Source organism: Ursus maritimus, unplaced genomic scaffold (genome assembly GCF_017311325.1).
Source record: "Ursus maritimus isolate PB19 unplaced genomic scaffold, ASM1731132v1 scaffold_33, whole genome shotgun sequence".
Lineage (NCBI taxonomy): Eukaryota > Metazoa > Chordata > Mammalia > Carnivora > Ursidae > Ursus > Ursus maritimus.
Window position 1 is genome coordinate 177921 of NW_024425897.1, and position 11625 is coordinate 189545.

The following is an 11625-nucleotide window of genomic DNA, read 5'->3' on the forward strand; positions in this document are numbered from 1 at the left end:
TCAGATTCTTCCCCACAGAAGGCGAGGGAGCCAGCCCCTGGCTGCCCTGACCTCAGGTGGGCAACGGCGGCCTGAGGCCCAAGCCAGGGACACCACACAGCTGTACCGCTACATCAGGACTGAGGTAGGAGCTGCAGAATAAACCTCTGACCTTGACCTGAGCCCCCCCCATCCCCACAGGTCAGCCCAAGTCCGCACCCTCGGTCACGCTCTTCCCGCCCTCCTCTGAGGAGCTGGGCGCCAACAAGGCCACCCTGGTGTGCCTCGTCAGTGACTTCTACCCCGGCGCCGTGACGGTGGCCTGGAAGGCAGACGGCAGCTCCATCACCCAGGGCGTGGAGACCACCAAGCCCTCCAAACAGAGCAACAACAAGTATGCAGCCAGCAGCTACCTGAGCCTGTCACCTGACAAATGGAAATCTCACAGCAGCTTTAGCTGCCTGGTCACGCACGAGGGGAGCACCGTGGAGAAGAAGGTGGTCCCCGCAGAGTGCTCCTAGGTCCCCGACACCCTCCCCCACCCAAGGGGGCCTGGAGCCACAGGACCTCCAGGAGGATCTGCCCTCCCACCAGGGTCATCCCAGCCCTTCTCCCTGCACCCAGTCGACACTCAATAAAATGTCCTTTATTCAATCAGATATCGTGCTCTCTCCTCATTGCGTTTCAAACCCTTTGTGTCCCTAGCTTAACCACACTTAGGGATGAAGATCAGTCTTTTCCTTTGGGGGAAAGGAGTCTGCAGGAGGCATCCTCATGGTTTGCGGATGGGTAGTTGTCCTCTGACCTAGAGGAGCAGAAGAACATTGCAGAACAGCAAATACCAACAGCACATGCGAGATGGAAGACTGTCCTCCACAGTGCCTCTGTGTTTTCTTTTCTTTTGTGGACCATGCCCACTGCGAGTCAGAGCTCCCCTCGCAGCCCTTGCTCCCGGTGTTTTGGGAATCATTTCTGAATGCATCCCTGAGCCTGGGCTCTCAGACTCTGGAAACTGCCCCCCCATGAAATGTCCACTCTTCTTTCCCGAGAGGCCCCCCTCTTGGCGATATGATTTCCCTGGCTTCCTACGCTTGGCGGACCTTCCCCACCATCACACCCTACAACATCCTCCACTCCATAGGAGACCACTCCCCTGACTCCCCAGGGACACCCCTCGCACAGATTTTCCCTGTCACACACAAGACAGGACCCCCTGCCTAGACACTGGCACCGCCACCCCCAATTCCACTCACGCTGGTGGCCCCTCGTACAACAGTGTACCTTGGTCCCCGCTTGTACTCATGTTCTCTGGGGGACAGACGCCAGCTTCACTCTCTGGGAGCCCTCCAAGCCCAAGCCAACCCATGAGCCCACCGCTTGTGCGGGGGTGACCTGCCTGGGGCCTCTCTGTTGCACACATCCAGCGACAGATTGTGCCAATGGGCTGCCAGCAGGTCTCTCCCCTGACTCATCTACCTAGGAACCCAGTGTGAGAGCTGAGCGGGGACACCAACGCACCCCCACGGTAGAGTGAACACAAACACACGCAAGCACACACATGACGATCACAAAGGCACTGGTCCCTTCCCGACACTGCCGCGGTGGCCATCTCTCGGGAGGATCGGGAAGAGCCGCAGTCGAGGGTCTACACGGAGTCCCCGGGTGGGATGTGAGCAAAGAACACCCAGTCTCTGCAGTCCCCGGCACAGCCAGCCAGTAACACAGAGAAGGCCAGCTAGATTCAGGTCCAGGATGGAGTGACACAAGGGACTTGATGAGCTCCAGGGATGGAGTCTGGATGGGAAGCAGCAGACAGATCAGGGAGGACAGCAGCAGTGCTGGGGCCGCTTGCCACCGTGACCCAGAGAGAAGGAGGCCAGGCCTGTGTGTCCCCTGGCAGAGCTCTGCGGGTGACGTCCCCAGACCAGGATGCAGGATCCCCGACGCCACAGGTTTCGAGGTCCCCTCACCGCGTGAAGGTCCAGTGCCGGGGTACAGTATGTGTCCTACATGCTAATGGTACTTCCTGTACGTGGGGCACGTGTGATTCTCAGTCAGTTCCAGTGGACAGCACAGACCCCACACTGCAGCCCCAGGAGAAATTGCTGGAAGCAGGGACTGCCGCCCACCAACCAGGGGCCCTCCGATCTTGCACCCGACTTTCAGCCCACACACCTCTACAACCTGAGCTCTGAACTCCCCAGGAACACTTCTGAGACTAAATGTTCCGCATCCACTATACCTTCCCCCACAACCCGCAAAGGCAGGGATTCCGGAGCACAGGGCCCCCTGGAGAGATCTGAGCGCTGGGGGGGAAACATGTTTCTCCTGCCACCCACTTCCCATTCCTGACCCCAAACCTGCACGGCCCCCTGTGCTGAGGATGTGGTGGCATCCGGGACCCTCTCCACGAGTCCCCAGGCTGCACAGGGATCCCAGCTCCATCCTCTGTGTGTGACACAGGCCCCCTCACCCATTCCACAAATGTACCCTGACACACACTGAGGAGAGCACACAGCTCCTTCCCAAGGATGGAGTGGGCTGGGAATTCTGACGCCATAGCCAGACATTCCCTCCAACCCTTCGCCTTGCCTGAGGATGGAGGGCCTCTGACCCCTCCAAGGAGATGAAATTCCAGGTGCCCAGGTGCCGCCCCCCACCGCACGCCCATCTGCTAGGCCAGCACCCGTGACAAGGAGGCTGCACTCTGGGTCTTCCGAGCAGCTGCAGGTGGGCCTGGGCACAGCTGGAGGGGCTCACAGAGGGTTTGTGTTCGAGGCTGTGTCACAGTGTATTGTGTTCGGCAGCGGGACCCAGCTGACCGTCCTCGGTGAGTCTCCCCCTTGCCCTCCTCTCTGGGATGCAGGGTACAATTTCGGGGAACGCTTCTCTCCTAACTTTTTGGACTAGTGCCGAGGCTGAAGGTCTGTGGGGTCTGCACATTTGGCCCCTTTCTCTGCCCCTCGTGCCTCCACTGGTCCCATTCTGTCTGGTGTCTATTGGGAGGTGCGTGGGACCAGCCCCAAACTCCACTGATCTAAGAAAATCGGGGCTCATTGTGTGTTCAGTTGTCTCCCCATGGGAACCTTCTCCTCAGGACTTGGGGATACTGGGCTCCCTACTCAGGGCCTCTTGGCTTTAAGAGTCTGGGGGGAACTGAGGGGTGAAGGACGAGGACAAGGGGGGCTCAGGCTGTCAGCAGGGCCATAGGCTGAGGGAAGGTTGCTGGGGACCGATCAGGTGCTAGCTTCTATCTCTGCGAGGTCCCGGCCAGAGGGCTGCCAGGAGCACAGTGAGGAGAGCCTTGGTCTCAGGGCCTGGAGACCAGAAGGGGGAAGCAGGCCAAGAGGTCCAGGATGAAGTGAGGACTTCAGAAGAGGAGAGGGCCCAGGGCACTAGGGACAGTCAGACACCAAGAACAGGACAGGTCTCAGGACACTGGGGCAGCAGAGGTCCATCCCTTCCTGGACCACCACGGCTGGAGAGCCCCTTGAGCAGATATTTGGGTCCAGGGTGCCTGATAGGGTCAGGTGAGAGAGACAGCGCCTGTCGGGCACTCAGAAATCCTAGGACAGACAGACTCCCTGGCAGAACTTCACACACCAGGGAGACCCCTCACAACAGCCACAGTGCCAGCCTCAGAACTGAAAACTCATCCCGCACGCAAACCCTCCATCTGCTGCCCGCCCTGGATTCCGGCACCAGGGACTCACGGCCGGCCCTTCCCTACTCAGCATCCCTGGGCGACAGGGGTAGGGGTGTCCGTGGGGATGTGGGCAAGACTGCTGTGAGAGGGTGAGGCGGTCTGGGGACAGGACACCTCCTTGTCACATGGTAACAGACCCCGCGACAAGGGACACACCAGCTCTAGGAAATCGCGGGGAAGCCCCTGGGGATGTCCCACTGGGAATGAGGTCCAAGGACAGACACATCCAGAAGGCAACCAGCGTCTCCAGGCCGGCAGAGCCAGTTCCAGGGGGTGGGCTGGGTGCAATCGAAGACTCTGGGAGCTGGAGAGAGCCTGAGGTCAGGGAAGGGCCAACAAACTAGAGGGTCTGGCACTCAGATTCTTCCCCACAGAAGGCGAGGGAGCCAGCCCCTGGCTGCCCTGACCTCAGGTGGGCAACGGCGGCCTGAGGCCCAAGCCAGGGACACCACACAGCTGTACCCCTACATCAGGACTGAGGTAGGAGCTGCAGAATAAACCTCTGACCTTGACCTGCGCCCCTCCATCCCCACAGGTCAGCCCAAGTCCGCGCCCTCGGTCACGCTCTTCCCGCCCTCCTCTGAGGAGCTGGGCGCCAACAAGGCCACCCTGGTGTGCCTCGTCAGTGACTTCTACCCCGGCACCGTGACGGTGGCCTGGAAGGCAGACGGCAGCTCCATCACCCAGGGCGTGGAGACCACCAAGCCCTCCAAACAGAGCAACAACAAGTATGCGGCCAGCAGCTACCTGAGCCTGTCGCCTGACAAGTGGAAATCTCACAGAAGCTTCAGCTGCCTGGTCACGCACGAGGGGAGCACCGTGGAGAAGAAGGTGGTCCCCGCAGAGTGCTCCTAGGTCCCCGACACCCTCCCCCACCCAAGGGGGCCTGGAGCCACAGGACCTCCAGGAGCTCTGCTCTCCCACCAGGGTCATCCCAGCCCTTCTCCCTGCACCCAGTCGACACTCAATAAAATGTCCTTTATTCAATCAGAAATCATGCTCTCTCCTCATTGCGTTTCAAACCCTTTGTGTCCCGATCTCAACCACACTTAGGGGTGAACATCATTGTTTTGATTTGGGGGGAAAGGAGTCTGCAGGAGGCGTCCTCGTGTTTTTCAGAGGGCTAGATTTACTCTCACCCAGAAGTGCCAGAGAATATTCCGGAGATAGGAAGAGCAGAACCAAGGTAGCCCATCCTCCCCAACGTCTCTTTACTTGCTCTTCTTGTGGACCATCAGTCCACTGTGGACATCAGTCACCAGCAGTACCAAGCCCACTGCGCTTGGTTCCCCATGGACTCCTGGATAATGTCTGAGCTCCTCCGTGCACCTGGAGCCTCACCATGTAGTACAAGCCCCCCTCAGAGATGTCCATTCTCCTTTCCTTTATGCCCCCACTCATTGCCATGTTTTCCCTGGTTTCCTACCCCATATGGCCATTGCCTATGGTCACAACCTAAAGCATTCGCCCTTCCTTGGGGGATCTCCTGCTCTGGCCACCCCAGTGACACTGTCCTGTGCCCCTCCCACAAACGTCTCTGTCACACTCACCACAGGACCCTCAGTCCCTGGACCCTAGTCATTCAATCCCACACTGCCACTCAGGGCTCCTCCTCCCACGTGTTTCCTGGGGGTCCCAGCTATATTCAAGGTCCCTGGGTGTCAGGGACCCTGGAGAGTCCAATCCATCACTGACCTCACCACAAGGACTAAAGCCAAAATGTCCATGGGTAGTCACTGGGGCCATGGGTTCAATGTCAAGATTACATCCCGGATTGTGCCCTGGACAGCTGTGAACTGTGTGCACTGACTCACCTTCTTAGCAGTTGGGAACGGGCCCTGAGAACCAGGAAGACTGCTGTGCTAGGAGCTAGCTCAGGATGTCGAGTCCAGGCTCCGTGTCCCACAGACAGACTGGACACGTACGCACGCACGATCAAGTTGCATGCACACGCTAGTCCACACACATGCCTGCCATCGCACACGTGGCCATGTGGGGCACGTGTCTAGGATGTGTGGTGGCATCCATTAGCCTCCATGGACCTCACCTCAGCAGAGGGCACAGGCCCCATCATGTCTGTGTTGGAAACAGGACTGTCAGTTCTTCCAGGTGGCATTCCCCAAGCAAGCGGAGCCATAGACAGAGCTCCTTCCGGGAAGTTACCTGGGGTGAGATATGTCACTCAGACAGTCCCTCCTACCCCTCCATGGCTGGGGATGGGGGGAGGCTCACCCCCCAAGGAACTGAAGATGCAGGTGGGGAGGGGGCCCCCCTCTCAAGCTCCCATGGGCCAGACCAGCCCCCACAAAGAGGAGGCTGGACTTTGAGCCTCCCAAGCAGCTGCAGGTGGGCCTGAGTTTCATGGGGAGGGGGTGTGATGCCAGGGGTGACAGAGGGTTTGTGTTTGAGGCTGTATCACTGTGTTATGTGTTCGGCACAGGGACCCAGCTGACCGTCCTAGGTGAGACTCCCCCTTTCTCTCTCTTCTGGGACCAGAGTGATATTTGTGGGCATTTTTCTCTCCTTTCTGTCTGACCGTGCCTGGGGTTGAATTGTCCTGGCATTCTGGAAACTTCACCTTTTTGTCTGGCCAACTCACCCCTTGTAGCTTATGCCTGCTCTGAAGCACCTGGTGGGGACAGGATGGGCCAGTTCCAGTGACCCCCTCCTGCCCCTCCTCGCTGTGACTCAGAGCTGTTTCTCCAGTTGACCATCTCCTCTGGCCTCTGGGATAGAAGGAATCTTAGGTTTCCTTATGGGGTAATTTCATTCTTACCCAAATAGCCCAGAGAATATTCAGAATATAAAAGATAGGCCAGCAGGACAGGACAACCCACCCTCTGCTCCTTCCCTACATTTACCATTCTTGTGTGGACCATGTCCACCCCCAGCAGTTTGGGGCCCACTGCCCATGGTTCCCCATGGCTTCCTGGTTTAATGGCTAAGGTCCTCCCTGGAATCCTGGGGTCTCACTGGCTGGGACTGTGAGGCAAGAAGCCTCTCCCTGGAAGGGAGGAGAGCCTGAAAGACAGACACCAAGCCAAATACAGAAGCCCTATACGTAGATACTACAGAGAGTTACTGGGGGAGATCTCAGAGAGACTGCTGCTGGAGGACAGACGGATTTCTCTAGAAACTCTAAGGTCTCAAGGCTGATGCCAGCCAGGAACAAGACTGCTCAGGGGTGGGATGGTGAGTTATGAGGACAGGTGAACCTGCAGAGGGACTGAGACCAAAGAGCGGGTGCCAGGTCTCCCCTGATTGGGGCACTGGGATGCTCCCGACAGACCTGGGGGGCTCTAACCAGGGCTCACGCCTGTCATCCCCAGCCCTGCTCCCAGCACCCAATCAGCTCTCAATAAAATGTCCTTTTGTCAATCAGAATTCATGCTCTCTGCTAATTTTGGCGGGGGGGTCTCATATTTAATTTGCAGCCTCTCCAGGATTCTCAGGGTGAGATGCATGGGATCCTAGGCACCCAGTGGGAAAGTAGCCCAAGAGGAGAGGCTCACAGTCTCCCTGGGACATGAGGAGTCTGGTCACTAGAACCTCAGTCCTTCTGTCCTCTCCTTCCACCATTCCTCCTCCAGCAGAGAACCATGCCCACTCCCTGCTGTCTCTCTGGTCGGAGCCGCCGTGGCTGGTGACCTGCAGATAAGCCCTGCCTACCTGACCTTGTGGGGACCCTTTACACTCTGGTGTCCTCTCTTTCCTCAGCCTGGAAACCCTGCTCTGGCCTGGACCCCCCCTGCTCCTGGCCTTAGCCCCCCTGTGCCCTCCTCCCCCCAACCCCACCGAGCTCAGCTTCTGCCCATGTTTACCCCCTGCCCTATTGCTCCCTCAGGCTGGACCAACCATGGGGGCCAGGACACCCCAGTAGCTTGGCTTCACAGGCTCTTAAATCTGGGGGTCACTTTGATTCGTCACCAGAAGGCAGGTTCAGAGATGTGAGAGGAATAGGAGGAAGCCAGGAAGGAAACTATGGCACACAAGGCCTGCCAGGAGGTTTGGGCACCAGCAAAATAAGCTCTGAGCTCCCCAGGAACCAGTGCAAGGAGGGAAATAGGTGCCTCATGATTTCTCTGAGGACACCCTGCTGGGGGGAAACTGGTGTCTCAGTGCTGAGGCCAGGCATCTTGTACCGTAATAAAAATGGGGACCTCCCCATTGATGGGAATCAGGCTCTGACCCACATACAGATAACCACCTGGCAGCCTCAGGCTATGGCAATGACCATGAGGATGCTACCACTCCTTCTGCACGGGAAGCCCCCCGTGTTCCTGTCTCCATTACCACTCGGTCACCATGGCCCAGTGGGGCGGGGGTGGTTACGTAGTTACAGTCCCCTGATCTGGCCCAGTGTGGCCCGGGCAGGCAGGCTCCTGACCCTGGATCCAGAATGGACCCTTGGCACCAAGTCCCAGAGCCCTGCACCCACTGCACGTCCAGCTCACGCCCAGTCGGCCTGATGGCCCCTTGGGTATTCTGGGGCCTATGGGCCTCTCCCCCACTCATGTCCCAGCTCTGCCAAAGAAAGATGGGGTACTGTCTCAGGTGTATGGCTCAGAAAGTCACCTGCCATCTTCTGGGGGAGGGGGACACATGTTTATTCTGAATTCTCTCCATTCAACCCTGGAAGTCACTGGGGAAATCAGGGTCCATCAGGGGATTTTCTGGGTGGTGCTGTGGGGTTCCGGGGGTCTGGGGTTCCAGCTGCTCTCTGACATGAGGGGTTGGGAGTGGGCCTGACCCCAACACCCTCAGCCCTTTGTGCTGGGCCCCTGGGCTCCCTCTCCTTCCCTGCACTCTGGGGGCTACAGGGGGATGGACCAGGAGTGTCACCACTCAGTGGTAGCCACACCAAGTGTCCTGGATAAGTTGCTCCCTTGGCTCCTTGAGTTCGTTCCCTGTGGCTGTGTCACAGATCACCGCAAACTTAGCTCCTGAAAACAACACACACTTATTCTCTTATAGATCTGGAGGTCAGAAGTCTGAAATAGGGCCCGAAGGGAGAAACCAAGGCATCGCAGGGCCACTCCTTTTGGGGATTCCAGGGGAGAATCCATGCCCACATTCTTGCACTTATGACATCTCCTTCTCTCTTGTCAAAGCTGCAGTGGCATCTTCAAGTCTCTCCCTTTCTCTCTGACCTCTGCTTCCACCACCACAACTCCTCTCTCTCTCTCTCTCTCTCTGAGCCCCCGCCTCCCTCTTCCCTTGGAAAGACTCTACCTGGGGCCACCCACATAATCCAGGACCACCTCCCCACCTCAAGATCCTTAATTCCATCACATCTGCAAAATCTCTGTTGCCAGGTAGAAGAACGGGTTCTGGGGGTTAAGACATGGACACCTTTGGGGGCCTTATTTGGCTTACCACAACTCCATTGCCCTATTCCCTGGGGGCCTGGGAACTTCCTCCTATGTCCCTCTCCCTCCCTGCATCCTGTCCAGTCTGGGCCACTCCTGGGGCTCCTCAGCCCAGGCTCACCCCCCTTTTTCCCTGGCCTCTTTCAGCCCCTTCTCCTCCTGGGGTCACAGGAAAGGGACTTTGATTTTAGCTACAGCTTTGGGGCATTCTTTCCAGGTGGTCCCCAGCTAAATGCTCTCTAGGCCTTAACTATCACTGTCTTCTGCCCTTGGAAGAAGATCCTATTATGATCCTTGTCCTATGGACAGAGACACCAAGGTGAGTGACTTGCCCAAAGTCACAGCAGAGAGTGAACCTGGACACCCCATCACCAGCTACTCCAGATCTCAGCTCCTGAACCCAGGTCCCAGGCCACAGTCAGTGCCCTGCCCACTCCAGCCAGGCCCTCCCGATTTATCCAGCTACCTCCCTGGAGAGCTCTGAGCCCCCCAGAACTCAGGTTCCCAGGACCCACGGCCTAAGGGGATAGAGTTGTGGGGGCCAACAAGGGACCAAGGGGAACAGAGTCTCGAGTCAGAGTGTTTGGATTCCTCATGTCCTTTTACCTTCCTCTGGTTCAAAAATCAGGGTCAGGGCACTCAGGGGAGGGGCCAAGAGAGGGTCCCCTCCTCCTGGAGACCCCCACCTCAGTCTCAGTCCTGGGACGTGAGGGTCATAGCAGGTTCACCCTTGGTTGCCCAGCACCAAGGGAGTCCATCCTTGGCAGTTGTCTTCTCCAGCTCAGTCCCCCAACTCCCTTGACCCATCTGCTCCCCCTCAGGATGCAGGGATGCTCTGTAACATCTTCAGTCAGGGGGATGATTTCCTGAGGGAAAAACACACAAAACTGCTGGTATGGGGGTCCAGGGGAAGGGGGTCCAGTGCCAAGCACAGAAGCTGCTTCAGGGCCAGCTGTTTTGCAGGTAGGAGGCCAGGACAGCACACATCCTGACAGGTGAGGACACGGGGCTGCTCTTCCACTCTGCTCTTGACCCCCACCACAACCCCCAGTCCACTTCCACCCCTGCCATTTCCTGCCGAGGACCTTCCGGAGCACCCATTTCCTCCAGGATCACATCTGCTGCCCTGAGATGTCACCAAAGCTCCAGGGGAAGGTGCAAAAGGGCATCCAGCAGAGGAGATGGGACTTCTGGAACACTCCGGCCCAGGATGGACAGATACCCTGTGAGGAAGTACAGGGTCTGGGGTAGGGGGAGGGGAGCGTGGTGCTTTGTCCTCTGGGACCCACCTCCCAAAAACTCTCCCACCCCACCCCCATGAAATGTTAGTAACACCCATTTCCCTGAGGTCACTGCAATTGCGTACCCCTCCAATCCCCTTCCCCTGGCCCTGCCTGGTCTGGCTGCAGCAGTAATGGCCAGCAGTCAGGGCAGCTTCTGGGCCCTCCATCTCCAACAGAGGAGTGTCTCTTTGGTCCAACACCAGCTTTCAGGAGTCCACATCTCCACATGAGGAGCCACTCTCCCTCCATGAGAGGACCACAGACATGATCCCGGGGGTGAAAAGTAATCCGGAAGTAATGAAATGCCTGGAGATGGCCCATCTATGACCCAACAGACTCTTGAGGATTCTATTTCCCAAACAGAAAATAATGGGGCATCTGTGTGTGAAAACATCCTCTAACGGATTGTGTGCGAAAGGTCCCCTAAAGCTGGGTCACTGGGCACTCCATCAAGGCCTCTGACCTCTAACCTCCCTCAGTTATTGGGCATCCCCAGTGGCTTCCAAGGCATTCGGTTCATTCCAGAGTAGACCATCTGGCACCTCAGTCTGCCCCTCCAGGCACCCCTCCCCGATGCATGCTCTGACCCTCCAGGATGGCACATCCAGGCCAATCCACCTGCCAGTCACCTTCTCCTGTCCCTCTGGCCATAAACCTACTCTTTCTCCCACTCCCAGAACTCGTCTTGTATGCCACCTTCTCTCCTGTTGCTACCTACCTCTCCCCTGCCCTGTACTCCAGGGCTCCATGTCCCCCTTCACCCTGTCTCAAACTAGGTGGTCTCCTATCACCCCCACCTGTCCCCTGCATTTGCCAGGGCACCAATGGCCCTCAAGTGTCCCGATCCAACATCTCCTCACTGTCTTCCTCTCTGCTGACCTCTGGGCTGACTTGAGCACCGCACACCATTCTCCCCGTCTTGAACTCCTCTGGCCCCCAAGGCCCATCTCCTGAGTCCTCTTTTCTATCCTCCATCCTCCACCACCCTCTTTGTTTTGCTGTCACCCATCAGGGCCACAGGGAGCTGACCCCTTTGGCTATTTTTTCTTTCTCTTTGTAAGTCATAAACTGGATCTAAAAAGGTCTTTTTTTTTTTTTTTTTTTTTGCTGACCCAATCTCCCAACCTGGCCTTGGGCTCAACAACCCAACCAGGCAGCTGACCTCACTCCGGAAAGGTGGTGCCCTGCTCCAGCAGAGCCCACCAACCTGAGTCAGCTTGAGGCAGGACGGCCGTCCTGAGGTGGGGCCTCACCACCATTCGTCCCACTGGTGCTTGACCGGGTGCTG

The 11625-nt window shown here is 57.7% G+C and overlaps 1 protein-coding gene across 25 annotated transcripts in view; it reads left to right on the forward strand.

The window, feature by feature from the left end:
• Positions 1-4675, forward strand: part of IGLL5 (immunoglobulin lambda like polypeptide 5) — a 174959-nt gene extending 170284 nt beyond the window's left edge. For 22 of the 25 annotated variants that reach the window (XM_040619452.1, XM_040619469.1, XM_040619436.1 and 19 more), the window contains exon 4: positions 181-636. In XM_040619452.1, the coding sequence (XP_040475386.1) occupies positions 181-500 (320 nt within the window). In that variant the 3' untranslated portion in view covers positions 501-636. Of the gene's footprint in view, positions 1-180; positions 637-2771; positions 2810-4220 lie in introns of those variants that run through there. The other 3 variants (XM_040619457.1, XM_040619448.1, XM_040619459.1) reach the window with 2 other exon arrangements.
• Positions 4676-11625: the final 6950 nt, after the last annotated feature.